The 14,903-nt window shown below is 40.0% G+C and overlaps 3 protein-coding genes across 4 annotated transcripts; 2 read left to right on the forward strand and 1 right to left on the reverse strand.

The window, feature by feature from the left end:
• The first annotated feature begins 1,015 nt into the window (after positions 1 to 1,015).
• On the forward strand, positions 1,016 to 4,283 carry LOC126629809 (uncharacterized). The gene is made up of 6 exons (XM_050299949.1): positions 1,016 to 2,103; positions 2,205 to 2,337; positions 2,600 to 2,720; positions 2,867 to 2,903; positions 3,107 to 3,386; positions 3,505 to 4,283. Exons 1-6 carry the CDS (start codon positions 1,885 to 1,887, stop codon positions 3,594 to 3,596), a joined length of 882 nt encoding a protein of 293 aa, XP_050155906.1. The 5' UTR covers positions 1,016 to 1,884; the 3' UTR covers positions 3,597 to 4,283.
• A 1,595-nt stretch (positions 4,284 to 5,878) lies between these two features.
• LOC126629810 (60S acidic ribosomal protein P1-like) lies at positions 5,879 to 7,142 on the forward strand. Its single transcript, XM_050299950.1, has 4 exons — positions 5,879 to 6,027; positions 6,164 to 6,241; positions 6,530 to 6,742; positions 6,856 to 7,142. The coding sequence occupies exons 2-4, from the start codon at positions 6,173 to 6,175 to the stop codon at positions 6,907 to 6,909; spliced, it is 336 nt and encodes a 111-aa protein (XP_050155907.1). The 5' UTR covers positions 5,879 to 6,027; positions 6,164 to 6,172; the 3' UTR covers positions 6,910 to 7,142.
• A 268-nt stretch (positions 7,143 to 7,410) lies between these two features.
• Positions 7,411 to 11,255, reverse strand: LOC126629807 (granule-bound starch synthase 1, chloroplastic/amyloplastic-like). 2 transcript variants are annotated; one of them, XM_050299948.1, is made up of 13 exons: positions 10,905 to 11,255; positions 10,366 to 10,745; positions 10,068 to 10,148; positions 9,869 to 9,967; positions 9,680 to 9,769; positions 9,490 to 9,553; positions 9,187 to 9,397; positions 8,858 to 9,101; positions 8,589 to 8,765; positions 8,285 to 8,476; positions 8,118 to 8,204; positions 7,905 to 8,033; positions 7,411 to 7,821 (listed from the first exon to the last, which is right to left on the reverse strand). In XM_050299948.1, the coding sequence occupies exons 2-13, from the start codon at positions 10,720 to 10,722 to the stop codon at positions 7,705 to 7,707; spliced, it is 1,848 nt and encodes a 615-aa protein (XP_050155905.1). In that variant the 5' UTR covers positions 10,723 to 10,745; positions 10,905 to 11,255; the 3' UTR covers positions 7,411 to 7,704. The 2 variants fall into 2 exon arrangements, with proteins under 2 accessions (XP_050155905.1, XP_050155904.1); XM_050299947.1 differs by having other exon boundaries at positions 10,901 to 11,255.
• Between the last annotated feature and the right edge of the window lie 3,648 nt (positions 11,256 to 14,903).

Here is a 14,903-nt window from a genome sequence, read left to right on the forward strand (position 1 = left end):
CCATATGAGGACACGGTGGTCCTTGGACCCTCCGGAAGCTGGGAAAACGCCTATGAAGGTCCTCCAGGGACCCTTGGAATGTTTCAACATCTCGAAGAAGATTGGTTTTTTTTTTTTTTTTGTTAGACAGGATATGGTTATAGCCCAGTCGAAATTTTGGTACATCCATAGAGGAGGCCTGAATGTGTTGTAGGCAGTAGTTGCCTCGCAAAGAAGAAGATGCTAAAATTATTTTCGTCGTTCTTTGTTTTTTTTCTTCTACGTCGTTGTTTGATCTAATTGACTTTAAATGAAACGGCTCATTCCACATGTTTAGAAATTTTAACACATGAATTATTACTATCTAGGCTAACAAATTTAGCAAGTGATAAAGCCCACTAAGTTAACCACTTATTTAGATGAGGTAATGGAGAAAAAAGTCTTAATACCACAATAATGGACAACAATTTAGATTTTTTTTAACCAAACAAAAAGAAAAACCCTCAGTTTTGTCCTTCGTAACAGGTTAAAAAGTTATCAATTTACTCATAAGAGAATTTTTTTTTTTCTTTTTTAAAATGACCTAGCTAAGAACGATGTTTATGATTTTGGATTGAAACTTGTAATGTTGTTTTTACGATTTATAAATAAAAAGTGTTACTGTTTAATTTTTCATATTATTATCGTCTAAATTATTTTTGGACTTTTTACATTAGAAGCCTCCAAAATTAGAATTTTGACTTTGCCACTAATTGGTAGGCAATTTAAGGTATTCAACAGCATCGAATCAGGAAGAGGAGAGATGGTGTACTTAACAAAACCAGAGATGCTTAAATAAAAAAAAAATTATTGACAAAAAAAAAAGGGGTCCAAAATTTTTATTATTGATTAAAACACCCATAATTGCCAAAGAAAACTTTAGAAGGTTGTGCCAGAAAGTTTTGGCCCACCAAAAACAATCCCGTTTCCTTCCTTCCTGTACTTTTTTCAGTTAGGAGGATAACTGCAGCTTTAGAGAGAGAGAGAGAGAGAGAGAGAGAGAGAGAGAGTCTCAAAGGTATGTTATCTCCTCAGAGACCGAACCAAATGCCATAAACAGAGCAAGCAATATTAAGAGGGGGTGGAAACACAGAGAAAAGAGGAGAGAGAGAAGAAGAAGAACAGGAAATATGGAAGGTTGAATACAGCGAAGCAATTGTTCATGCAGACCCACCCCCTCCACAGACCACAATCCTACATTATTATTATTTTAATATTTATATTCTTACGTGTGTTTGTGTGTGTGTGTGTATATATATTATATAATATTGCATATAGTTGAGAATAAGAGAAAGTGGTGATACAGCAAGAAAGGCTAGTCCTTTGGTCTCTGCTGGTCTTCCATATTTCCATTGGCCACCACCTTTGCCGACCATTGTCGTGGGTTCCCACTGGCAGCTTTTTTGTCTTTCTCCTTTCTTTTTTTTTTCTTCCAATAATTTTAAAAATATTCAATATTTCTTTTTCTCCTCTTATATTTCTTCCGACTCCATTTTAGTGTTTTTGCATATAAAGATTTTGATGGGGTGGTAATATTTTTCTCTCTCTCTCTCTCTCCTTTTTCCACCCTCAAACAGTAATGATTTTCTCGTTAGGGGAATCGTTGTTGAAGAATCGGAGTGAAAAAGTGGCGGTTATAGAAGAGGAAGAAGAAGCAGTCTCATTCCAAAAAACCAGTCATTTCACAAAGAAGAAGAACAAACAGAATCTCACCAACCGCACGAGTGTTTCTCTGTTTTCTTTGATGTGATCTTTCAAACGAAACACAAAAGAAATTTGGGTTCTGGGTTTTTTTCTTCTTTTAAAAAAAAAAATTAAAAAATTTAATCTTTTTGTTTTTTTTTTGGGTATTTGTTTTTGGTTTTGATGAATCAAGGAAGGCAAATTCCGATGGTGGGGGGAAGTAATTACATGAACAATCAAGGGCAATACAATGACACAACTTTTACCAAAATCTTTGTGGGAGGGTTGGCCTGGGAGACTCAAAGGGAAACCATGAGAAGGTATTTTGAACAGTTTGGGGAGATCTTGGAGGCTGTTGTGATCACAGATAAAAACACTGGAAGATCCAAGGGTTATGGATTTGTAAGCAAATCCCATTACTTTCTTTCTTGTGATTTTTCTGGGTTTTTCTGATCATAAAATTTGTGTTTCTTTGTTAATTAATGTTTGATTGCTTTGATTAGGTTACATTTAAGTATCCAGAGGCAGCCGTGAGGGCGTGCCAAAATCCATCCCCTGTGATTGATGGAAGGAGGGCAAACTGCAATCTCGCATTTCTTGGTGCACAAAAGACTCGCCCACCAATTCCTCTTCATGGTTTTTGCCTTTCTCATACTATAATTTTATTCTTTTCTTTTACCATTTCTTGAATCATTTTGTTCTCCAATGCGGGATAAATCTTCTGCGGGATGTGAGTGCCTGGTTGACCTACTGTATTCTGCCGGTGAACCGAGTAATCACATCCCGCAGAAAATATTTCCATTCCTAAATGGGAATGTGGATCTAAAATGTGCTAGGGTTTGGAAACAAAGAAAAGAGACCCAATGTGTTTGTTGATTTTGTTATGGTAATGCTGCAGGTGCAGGAAGGTTTAGAGCAGCACATAGGTTGGTGGCGCCACCAGCTGCTTATCATGGATCCTCATCAACCTATTTCCCTCAACCCACTGGCCAATACACATTTCCTTATCCAGTTTATGGGTAAGCCTCAAATTCCCCAGAACAAAAACATCAAAAACTTTCTTTTCTTCTCCATATAATTTCGAGAACAATTTACATGATACGAGTTCACTGCTGTCTACCTATATTTGATTTTTCTTTCCTTCTTTTTGGGTGTAAAATTACAGGTACAAGGGATATGCACAAGATTCCATGTATCCCATGGTAAATTTTTTACCACTTTTTCTTGTTTTTTAACAAACAAATATTATTTACACTAAGAGAAAGATCTGAAGAAAAATATCATTAGACCATAGTATTAAATAGTTTTACCACTTTAAGTGGGTACATAATATCTATTTTTTCTTTTGTTTTTTCTTGATTTTTTCTTAAGCTGACTTTTGTTCAAAATACATGTTATTGTGCAGAACTATTACGGTGTCTATGGTGGCGGCGGCCAACAATTCTCACCTTACTACACCACCACAACTGGAGGTGCATCTGGGCCAGCTGGAATTTACCAAAATGTCTACCCATTATATGCTCAATATGCTCAGAGTAGTAGTCAGGCTCATGCCCTTGGTGTCCAATATCCCCAAATGGTACAGTACCCTTATTTGCCTCAGCCCTATGGGTCCGCCTCCACAGCTGGGATCCTCTCACTTCCTCCTCCTTCAATGCCAATCACCTCCTCCACAACTACCCCAGGTAAAAACATTTTAACCATTTTCCTGCTAATATTCCAGCATAATTCGCTTAAGATATCGTCGCCGTGACACTCCAAAGAGAAAATATGAATTTACAGTTTACCTGCAAAATGTTACAGGTGAAACAGCAGCAGCAACTGGGGTCACGTCAGCGGGGGCAGACGCCCCACAACCTTCTGGGGTAAATTCTGGGCAGAGTTCTGCAACTTAATATCCACAAAGCATCAAAACAATGTCAACTTTTCAAGACTAACAGCATTGATGGAAGGGAAGGGGGAAAATGCCATTAACAGAACCAGATTTTAAGCCATCATTTCCGAAGAGTTGCCTGCTTCTGCAGATTAATCACATCAGCTACTATCAGAAGAGGGTAAAAGGGTTTCATCCAAGTGTCAGCATCCGATTGGTTCTTCATTTGCTTCACTAACTTCATCATCATCATCATCATCATCATCAAACATGTTCTTTGGTTAGGACAATTAGGGGGAGTCTAGCTTATTTTTCAAGTTAGTTGGTAGAATTAGGGAAGGAATTAATTAATTAATTAATTAATTAAGACTCATAAGTAATCATTAATTCATGTAATTGCATGAAGGTGGAAGCTAAATATTGGGCTTTGGTTTCTGCCTCACTAGTCACAACACTAATTAGCATTTGGATTATGTGTCTGGGATTGCTGAGAGCATCCAATGGCATAAAGCCACCTCTGTTTATATTGGTAAAAGCAATCGGGTTTCAAAAGATTTGTTTTATGTCTTTGAAACACCAGTTTGGTCAAAAGCTTGGGATAGCTTGATTGGCCATTTAACTTGTAACTTTTATTTTTTTTTTATTTGGTCACTGTTTTTTCAGATAGGATGGATTAATTTGAAGAAATAGAAGATTGTCCTTTTGGTTATTTTGGTTTTTCTTTACTATGATTCTTCTTTTGCACAATCAATCAATCACTTTTGAGGCTTTGAAGCATGTGCTTGGAATCCAAGGAGATCTCTCATTTTTTAGGCAATGCATGGTTTTGCATAATTAATTTAGTAATATAACACTTATTGCATATTTGTATTATTATTTGTACTGTATTTTTAATAAAAATAGACTCATCAACACATGTGCGTCTCATCTTTATAAGAGATATGATATAAATAATGATACGAATATGTGGTGAGAGTAGTATTTTTATAATTAATTTGATTTGGTTTTGAGATTCAAAATTGAATTACTTGTCTCAAATTACATGAACATGCTTCAATATTGAAGAAAAAAATAACAGTAAGCAGTAGGGGAATTTCTCCAATTGCTAGCTGAATTTTTGCTTTGTCACAAAAGAAATTCAAGCAATGTACTATTGTTTAACTTTAACGAGAGAAGATATTTGTCATCGAATTGGATTATCTTATCTTAAATTCTTAATTGATTGTATAAGGTCTTAATAATTTATTTATAATTTTTGACAAAAAAAAATAAAGGAAAGTCAACTTGTACCATTATCTAGAGCCACTTTTCTCTCTCTCTCTCTCTCTCTCTCTCTTCTTTTTCTCTTCTACCTTTCTCTCTTTTCCGTCAATTTCTCTCGAACCACTCATATTCCATCTCTTCGTTATTTTTTGTTTTTCCCTTCACTCTCCCTATATGTCGTTTCTTAGGCCATCTCATCAGCTCCGTCATCCCATATCTCATCGATTTCGTCGTTATTGTCGCAACTAATAGTCACTACTCCATCGTCTTAGAATTGATCGCTTAATCGTGGAAGTATCCACAATTCACGACCCAAACAGCGTGTGGAGGAAGAACATAAATGATAATTGTTTTTGTATAAGCTAGCTTGCGAATTTCTCTTTCCTCATCGCTAAATCTAGCAAGAAACTGCTCACAATGTCAAAGTAGAGAGGCATATAGCAAGTAATAGCATGTTGGAACTTGTGATATTTCTGTTAAAATGCCCAAACAACCTCATTTAGCAAGGCTGTTAGAGACGCCTTTAAGCCTCGTTTGTTATATAGAATTAAATTGAAATAGTTAGCTCACCACATTCAATCTATATTAACTATCAATATATCGTCTATATTACTGATATAATCGATATTTTGATTGGTTGTCTATATGCTTGTCAATAAAAATATAACTAGAAATTGATTGATGACATGAGATCATTCCGGGCCGGTTTGGAATTGTTGTGCTTTTTTTAATAAATTATTTCTACTGTGTTTTAAAAATAATCAGTTGCAAAATAAAGCAGTTGGGTGTTTGATAAATTTTAACTAGTAGAACTTATTTTTAGGAGAAATGTTTTTGCTAGGTCTAATAAAGGACTTTCAATTCATTCTACAAATTGAATCTCTTTTTCTTTTCTTTTTCTTTGTCAGAACTTGGGTGTCCAAATATCATTTTGGGGTCTCCATAAAATCACCCATAGTCCAAACTCCAGTGGATGAATGGGCTTTGACCACCATAAGAAAATGAGAACTGGGCTTTCTGGGCCCTGAGCCTACTCTTGCGCTTCCAAAAAAATCCGGCGAGGCCATTGTTGCGCACCTTTAAATGCCCTACCTCGCTAGAAAATCAGAAACCCTAGACCAGAAAGTGTTGAGGTTTTGCAGCCGCGCAGCTCTCTACCACCCATCAGTCTCAGATCTCATCTCCCTCAGGTGACTCTCTCTCTCCTCTTTCTCTCTCTCTCTCTCTCTCTCTCTCTCTCTCCTGTTAGCATCGACTGCAAACTCTTCTGAGTATGTTTTCCATGGCAAAACTAATAATTGTGGGCTTGGTTGTTGTTCGTTATAGCGAAAAACGATGTCGATTTCAGAGATTGCTTGCACCTATGCCGCCCTAATCCTCCACGATGATGGCATCCCCATCACTGTATCCTTTTTTCCATTTTTCTTTCACATGTTCGTTTTTATTATTTGTTAGTTTGTTTTTTTAGCTTTTATTGTTTTATTTTTATGATTTGCTATTAATGTTTATGCTGCAATTGTTAAACTTTCGTGTTCGTGTTTTTTTTCTATGGATTAATATGGGTTTGATTTAGTTGTGTTTATTTGTGTTATTTTATTTTGATTTGGTTTAAGTTAATGGGTTAGATTAAATAGAAATTTAGAAATGTTGTTTATGGAAGCTGTGATTCTCCTTAATATTGGTTTGTAATAGGCTGAGAAGATTGCAACAGTGGTGAAAGCTGCTAATATCACTGTTGAGTCTTACTGGCCCGGCTTGTTCGCCAAGCTCGCCGAGAAGAGGAACATTGAAGACCTCATCCTGAATGTTGGCGCTGGTGGCGGCGGTGCTGCTGTAGCCGTTGCTGCTTCAGGTGCCAGTGGGGCTGCCCCAGCTGCCGCTGCTCCTGCAGTAGAGGAGAAGAAGGTATTGGGTCAATTCTATCATTTTTCATCGAGGGAATTTGTTGAAATTGTTGTGGTTAGTAAGTGTCGGGTTATCTGATTTGCTCGTTTTGGTTTCGATTATGACTTTTACAGGAAGAGCCCAAGGAGGAGAGTGATGACGATATGGGATTCAGCTTGTTCGATTAGGAGCTCCTTTCAGCAAAGATGTAATCCATTCTTCTGTTTGATGGTTTTTAGTACTTTGAGATTAGTTACCGTATCAATCTGGTAGGGGGTGTCTTTCTTTTTGGCTTATGATATGTAGTGCTAATGGAGAAATTGTTAAAGGCTCCTGGTTTTCTGCCGAACGTGTCCTTTTTGTGAACATCTTATGTTTGAATTTCTTGATATAAACGTATGTTACTCTTTTGATCTTGAAATTGAATTGTTTGCGATGGTTTTATCTGCCGTTTGATGTGCAATACATGCTTCGGAACATGATCACGAGCTCTGTGTTGGTTGCATAACTCTCGTTAGAATGCTTTAGTCTTGTTTACAGAGATTGATTGGGCATTGCCCAAATTGTTTTTAGGGCACATGGAGGCAGTTAAGACTTGCATTGTGCTCGTGTTTTCCTGACCGAACTCTACGGTTATATTTTCTGCATTCAATACTTGAGTTGCTGTAAATTTCCCGGCTTGATGTGTGTTTTGCTTACGGAAACTTCATATTATCGAACTGCGATGCTACGATAAATGTATGTGAAAATATGCATCGAAGAAAAGACAATCGAATATGAATCTGCTATTGGTTTCGTTAGATCTATAGCCCCGCTACAGCCCTCCACGGGCGACCTAAGATACGCAAATTGCCTCAATTGATGCCCTCACGCACTGTGTTGCTTGTAAATATACTGCACACAAGACGGTCAGTTAGGGCGCGCAGCAGATTTCTTCCGTGTTTCTTCACAAAACCGGTCAACTGCTGGTTAACTCGTGTTTCTCATGGCGTTGCGACATTTTCCTTTGCGAGCGGTGCAATTTCCTCACCCTCAATCCCAAGTTCGCTGTTGGCGACACCCAAACTCAGCAGCACTTCCTCCCACTTCTTAGCAGGACCCTGCGCGGTTCCGATTCAAAGGATTTAGGAATGCAAGAATGCGACTAATTGTAAATGGATTGTGTGAGGCGCGATGTCTTTACCTTCCACGAGAGATCTTGAGCCATGCAGTTGCTTATGATCTCAGTAAAAGCTGGAGTTCCATAACTTCCGAGGGCTCTTGTGACGGTTGTAGCAATTGCTTGTACATCCACTGGATCAACAACTTCGCACTGAAACATCAATTTCCGAAACTTGAGCTCACACAAAAGTATAAAAGATTCTGTAAAACTAAAGGGAAGGAACTTAAGTATTACTTCCACATTGAAGGCTCCCATATGAAATCCAGTGAATCCTTCTTTAACAGTGTCTACCAACCCGCCGGTTGACGCAACAATGGGCACCTGCAGAAGCGTAGCAGCGATTCAGTACTAAGGCAAGAAGTACCTTCGGACGTAGAACTTGCTTGGGAAATGGATCTTACAGTTCCATAACGCATGGCGTGCAACTGGATGAGACCACATGGCTCGAATCTGCTTGGAACCAACATGAAATCAGCTCCTGCCGTGATCATATGGGCCAGAGGGACATTGAATTTCGCTATTCCTCGGGCTTTGTCTGGGTATTCTGTTTCCAGCTGTTCAAGCTGCTTCTCCATTGGCTTTTTGCCAGTCCCCTGAGGAAATTGTAGAATGCAGATCAGGATGATATACAGATATAGGTTTTGGTGGCATGACAAACAGATAAGCAATATAAGGAGAGGAACAACTTCCATGTCCGGTACTTACGAGGACTATAATCTGAACATTCTCTTTGATAAAATGGGGAATGGCTTCTATGAGAATGTCCGAACCCTTCTGTTCTTCAAGCCTCCCAATGAAACCTATGACAGGGATGTCTCTATCCACCGGCAGTCCGACTTCTGCTTGGAGGGCTTCTTTCAAAAGAGGCTTTGCATCAGCCACCTAAGCAAGTCAAATTTAAAGAGTCATTGCCATACAAATCATAGAATTTGCACGCAGTGCGGTTATGGAAGTTGTACGATGAGTATTCTTACAGTTGAAGCATCATATTTGACAGTTGTATACTTGTCAGTTACGGGATTCCATTCCTGGACGTCCATGCCATTCACAATTCCTTGAATTCTAGATTTCCGAAGAATGTTATCCAATTCAACTCCTTTCTCAACTGAAGAAACAAGTTCTTCGGCATAGTATGGGCTAACAGTCAAGACCTTGTCTGATTCCAAGATTCCTGCTTTCATCCAGTTGATTTTCCTCCCCTTTACTGGTTTGTTATACCTGTGGAATTGAACCAATCATACTCAACTTTCAGTCAGATAATGCTATGCGGTCTACGCTATTTAAAAACTGCGAAAAAACTTACCCGTCAATGAAATCAAACGAGCTCTTGAATTCATTGGGCAGATTGAGAAGTGCAAAGTCAGCGAAAGCAAATCTGCCTTGGTAAGCAATGTTGTGAATGCAAAAGGCTACTTTGGCGGTCTTGTATATGCCTTTAGGCTTGTATATGGCTTTCAGGTAGCATGGAAGCAGGGCGGTGTGCCAATCGTTGGCAATGAAAACAACTTCTTCCCCTGCACGCAGAAATGTCGTACTACCAATTAACGCGTAAAAGATTTTGTAAAAGTGGTGTTGGTGAAAAGAATTGGAGATGATTTTTGCCTACCATATGGTCCAGAAAAATATTTGCTGCTGTTAAGGTTCAGAACTCTTGGTGCTACTAGAGCTGCCTAAAATTATACAATCAGAAGATGCACAGATTAACATTTGTACTAAACACTTGATAACAGTTAGTAACAAAATGTATTATTTACGCTCGTTACGAAAATAGACAAACGAGGGTGGACATTACTAACCTGGCATAGAAGGCTGAATCTAAGTTGATTGTCCTTGAAATCGACTCCAGCGACCGGACCATAAATTTTGGATGCAGTTTTCCCCCATACCTTAACAACCAATCACAAAATAAGAAATCGAGGTTTCTTCCTTGTCATGCTATTTCCAAAACATTGGAAAGATCAGTGAGTGAAAATATAAGACCAAACCTTTTCGAGAAACAATGGGTGATCCACGAAAACACGATCAACTCCTCGTTTGTAGCAGTGAAAAAATCGAACTGTTTCGGTTTTATCTCCCACTTTAAGCTACACAGATGGGAATAGGATAGGAATAAATCAGTTGAACAACCAAAAATTCATTCATTGTTCTATTTCAATGTTGATCAAGGTTATATGTTACACGCACCTCAACTGTGACTTCTGTATCCCATGCATCCTTGTACTGATCATAACGCGGAGAAATCGTCATCACTCGATGCCCATTTGCCTGAAGAAGGATCAATTTAGTTACCAGAATTCGTTACTGAAATATGTGCAAACATAACCGGTCACAAACTTTTAATCAAAAACAAAACTCGCTTGACACTACGCTGACAATAAATGGGAACTAAACCATTGCTTATATACAGTTTATTGTCTGTTTAGTATCGTCCGCTTCTATTTGTGCGTATTAACTACAAATCAAGAGAGGAAGCAAAGCTTACAGCCATTGCCGGTGGGAGGCCTCCAAGAACATCACCAAGTCCACCAGTTTTACTCCATGGACCAACCTCAGTTCCCAGAAACACTAAATTCATCCCACTTCCACAAACAATGACTCCCGAAGTCTTCCTAGTGCTGTTGACGGTTTTGCCCCTCGTTAGCCTTGCAACTGAATTGGCCATGATTCTGACTCGGAGCTCGTCCACCGAGTTCAAAGCTCTCAACCCATTGTGAGTCAGGGTCTGTTTTCCAAAACTCATTTTCTTAAATCCTGTTTTCGGGTCTGATCCGGACGATACAGCGCCATAGCTGACATGGGAACTTGTGGAGGCAAAGCTTGAAGCAGTGATGGTTGCCATAAACTTCGTAATTCTATTATCTTCTGCAAAACAGTAAAACACAAAAGATTATCAAATCGTAATAAGATCAACTTGGGATTGCTTCTGAAACGGCTAAAAGTGCTTTTTGACAATCAAAAGGGTTTCTGCCTATGTTTGGCAGTCAAACTTAAAAAGTGTTTCTAGATCGTAGAAGAACCTACTTCCTACAGAAGCAGTTGAGCTCCTCACAGCAAGCTGCAGATGGATGCTTCTGTCTTGTGTGGTTGTGTGGTGAAGGCTGCAGTGCAAATAGTGGTGGTTTTAAGCAGTGAAGCAGGAGGGTTAAACCGTAATTTCGAGTTTGCAGAAGGCGACTAAAAGGTGCATGGTGGAGGGGTTTGCAGTGCCAAGAACCTCAAGATTCATTAGCGGTGTGTGCAATCCGCAGCAGAATATGACCAAACAAATTCTCATGTGCAAATTGCTCTCTCATAGTCACCTTGGGGTCTTTTGGACTAATGTCCAAGAACAAGAGGAGGAAACAGCTTCCTGTGGTCTTGTCTCGTATCCCAGATTCTCAATCCTAGGCTGCCTACCCTACCTTGGGACTTATACTAGCATTTCGCATTGGACTTCAGTCAACAACCAAATCCTCGCTAGATTATTTTTTGTGAGGATTATAAGAATCATTTAATTACATCCGTTTATTATATATCGTGCGGTCAGAAATTATTGTAAATTTTTTTATTTAAAATTGAATATAAACAGTACCTAACAAAAACTAACCGCACGATATACGATGAACAAATGTGATTGAATGATCCTTGAGATCCTCACAAAGAGAATCAGGCAAGGATCCTTACTCATACCCACTCACTAAAATTTATTCACTAAAATATGTTCATAAAATATTAATTTGTAGAAATGAATGAGGTTTATAGTGTGCTCAAATTTGAATAGGTGAGGCACCGCAAGAGGTTTGTGTAGCAAAATTCAACAAATATCTACACAAGACGTCACTTCTTTTGGAATTGGATCCTCTCCGAGGCAAACCCTAAGGATCCTCCTAATGGGGGTTAGTGGGCCATTGGATAAAAATCTAACGGCTACTGTTGATGCACAAAACCGGAGGTCTTGGAACAACGTAAATCCGACCGTGAATCTGCAAGAAATGTAAAGAACACAAGATGTATCGTGGTTCACCCCAATGTTTGGGTTACGTCCACATTGATATTGTATTTCTCTAATGATGGTGAGGGAGAGAGCTTTTGAGGGTGAGAGAGCTCTTCTTATGGCTTAAGAATTGGCCTCCCCTAATGAGGAGAGTGAAAGGTCCTTTTATAGAATAAGGGCTCCTCACTATTACATATTTGCCCCTCCATTTATTGCATAATGACATTTGAGTCCCCCGAGTATTTATACGAGGTCTAAATACGGAGACCTTAAGTATGGTACAAACAGTAGTCCCCCAAGTCTTCAGTTAAAAGAGTCTTTTGGCTGGAGACTTGAAATTCAATCCATGTGTGGGCCGAAGTAACTAGATGTTGTCTAGAATTGATACTCGATATGTGGCGGTGCCCAATCTGAAATGATGCTCAACTAGAAGTAGCACATGTTGCGAGTCAGCTCGGCTTGTGGCTTATGTTGCCTTGGTTGGCTCAGCTTATGGCGTTGAAGGTAAGGGAGTCCCTTTTATAGAATAAGGGCTCGCTCCTCAATACATAAATGATGGGCTAGAGTTAATGCTCGCGGCGATGCGATTGCTCAACTGGCGGTGATGCTCTCTAATGAAGGTGAGGGAGTCCATTTTATAAAATAAGGGCTCGCTCCTCAGTACATGAATAATGGGTTAGGAGTGATGCTCGCGGCGAGGCGGTTGCTCAGTTGGCGGCGATACTCTCTAATAAAGGTGAGTGTCACATCCCAGCCCGGGGTGGATCACTTCCCAGGCCCGCTCCACCACCGTAGCACGATATTGTCCGCTTTGGGCCCCGACTACGCCATCACGGTTTTGTTTTTGGGAACTCACGAGCAACTTCCCAATGGGTCACCCATCCTGGGAGTGCTATAGCCCCCCTCTCACTTAACTTCGGAGTTCCGACGGAACCCGAAGCCAGTGAGCTCCCAAAAGGCCTCGTGCTAGGTAAGGATGGGAATATACATTTAAGGATCACTCCCATGGGCGATGTGGGATGTTACAATCCACCCCCCTTAGGGGTCCGACGTCCTCGTCGGCACACCACGACCAGGGTTAGGCTCTGATACCAAATTGTCACATCCAAGCCCGGGGTGGATCACTTCCCAGTCCCGCTCCACCACCGTAGCACGATATTGTCCGCTTTGGGCCCCGACTACGCCCTCACGGTTTTGTTTTTGGGAACTCACGAGCAACTTCCCAATGGGTCACCCATCCTGGGAGTGCTCTAGCCCCCCTCTCGCTTAACTTCGGAGTTCCGACGGAATCCGAAGCCAGTGAGCTCCCAAAAGGCCTCGTGCTAGGTAAGGATGGGAATATACATTTAAGGATCACTCCCTTGGGCGATGTGGGATGTTACAGTGAGGGAGTCCCTTTTATAAAATAAGGGCTCGCTCCTTAGTACATGAATAAGGGGTGCTCTCTAATGAAAGTGAGGGAGTCCCTTTTATATAAGAAGAGCTCGCTCCTCAGTACATAAATAATGGGCTAAGTCCCCCAAGTATTTTTCATGAGGCCCAGTTGAGGCCCAATAGATGGTACATAATGTAGTCCCCCAAGTCTTAAGTCAATAGGGTCTATTGGCTGGAGACTTCAAATTGAATCCATGTATGGGCCGAATCTGTAAATGAAGCTTTTAAAGCTAAAGCTTTTGCAAATGAAGCTTTCAAAGATGGAGCTCTATAAATGAAGCTTTCGAAGCTAGAGCTCTGTATATGAAGCTTTCGAAGCTAAAGCTTTGTAAATGAAGCTTTTGAAGCTAAAGCTTTGTAAATGAAGCTTTTGAAGCTAGATTGACATGAGTGATGCTCATGAATGTTTATGTTGATTGACATGAGTGATGCTCATGTATGTTGACATGAGTGATGCTCATGAATGCTAACATAAGTGATGCTTATGAATGTTAACATGAATGATTGTCATGAATGTTTATGTTTGATTGACATGAGTGATGCTCATGAATGTTTATGTATGATTGACATAAGTGATGCTCATAAATAATTTTAGAGTACTGGACATACTTTTGATCACCTGGTTGGTAATAATAGCGGCAGGCTGCCGAATAATTTTGGAGTACTGGACGTACTTTTAATCATCTGGTTGGTGATAATAGCAGCAGGTTGCTGAATAATTTTGGAGTACTGGGCGTACTTTTGATCACCTGGTTGGTGGTAAAAGCGAACAGCTGCCGAATAATTTTTTGTAGTACTGGACGTAATTTTGATCACCTGGTTGATGATAATAGAGGGCCTGACTTTTTTGGGCATATGGGCATTCGTCCTCCACATAACATTCTAGCCCATTATTATGGGCTTGCCATTTTTTTTTTATTACCTCTCTGATGGGGTTTATACAGATGTCTCCGAAAGATATGAAAAATAAATTACATCATTTAAAAATAAATCCGACATTCTGCTCAATGGGTCACGCCCATAATTCTTTTTTATGCATGTCATCACCACCGCAATTATGTCTGCTTCTTTTTATCTTCTTTTGCTTTCTGCCTTTACTTTCTGCTTTTCTTTCTGCTTTGCTTTTGCTTTTCCACTGCGCCTTTCTCTTTTGCTTTGCTTTTGCTTTTCCACTGCGCCTCTCTCTTTTGCTTTGCTTTTGCTTTCCCACTGTTCCTCTATCAGCGTTTTGGTTGAAAGATCTACGGAATGATCTGAGCTTGTCCCAGTGGTAGCAACACGAGAAGATTTCACTGAGGCGTTGGGAGGAACCAAGTTAAACCCAAGAACGGCGTCAAAATCGTCTTTCTCGACACCCAAAAAGAGCACCATTTTCATCATTCTACTGGTCTTCCACTGCAGAAGCCCCGTCCTGAGCGCCGCAGCCAATTCCACCGGCAACCGACGTTCTGAGCCTAAGTTGATACACAAACTGCGTACAGCTCAGCTCACCACACAGAAAGATTTAGAACCAGATAGCCCATGACACGAAGCTTGCTTCTTACAGGCCTCGAAAGTAACCAAATGGCTTGCTCTCTTGCATTTCCTGCGTAGAAATATAACAGTGATCTCAT

Source organism: Malus sylvestris, chromosome 7 (genome assembly GCF_916048215.2).
Source record: "Malus sylvestris chromosome 7, drMalSylv7.2, whole genome shotgun sequence".
Classification (NCBI taxonomy): domain Eukaryota; kingdom Viridiplantae; phylum Streptophyta; class Magnoliopsida; order Rosales; family Rosaceae; genus Malus; species Malus sylvestris.

Coding starts and splice junctions, on each gene's coding strand:
- LOC126629810 (XM_050299950.1), top strand. CDS start 6,173: ATGTCGATTTCAGAGATTGCTTGCACCTATGCCGCCCTAATCCTCCAC. Junction 6,242..6,529: donor ATGATGGCATCCCCATCACT/GTATCCTTTTTT, acceptor GGTTTGTAATAG/GCTGAGAAGATTGCAACAGT. Junction 6,743..6,855: donor CTGCAGTAGAGGAGAAGAAG/GTATTGGGTCAA, acceptor TGACTTTTACAG/GAAGAGCCCAAGGAGGAGAG.
- LOC126629807 (XM_050299948.1), bottom strand. CDS start 10,722: ATGGCAACCATCACTGCTTCAAGCTTTGCCTCCACAAGTTCCCATGTC. Junction 10,149..10,365: donor GCCTCCCACCGGCAATGGCT/GTAAGCTTTGCT, acceptor ATCCTTCTTCAG/GCAAATGGGCATCGAGTGAT. Junction 8,766..8,857: donor TCAAATATGATGCTTCAACT/GTAAGAATACTC, acceptor TGACTTGCTTAG/GTGGCTGATGCAAAGCCTCT.
- LOC126629809 (XM_050299949.1), top strand. CDS start 1,885: ATGAATCAAGGAAGGCAAATTCCGATGGTGGGGGGAAGTAATTACATG. Junction 2,338..2,599: donor CCCACCAATTCCTCTTCATG/GTTTTTGCCTTT, acceptor GTAATGCTGCAG/GTGCAGGAAGGTTTAGAGCA. Junction 3,387..3,504: donor CTCCTCCACAACTACCCCAG/GTAAAAACATTT, acceptor AAAATGTTACAG/GTGAAACAGCAGCAGCAACT.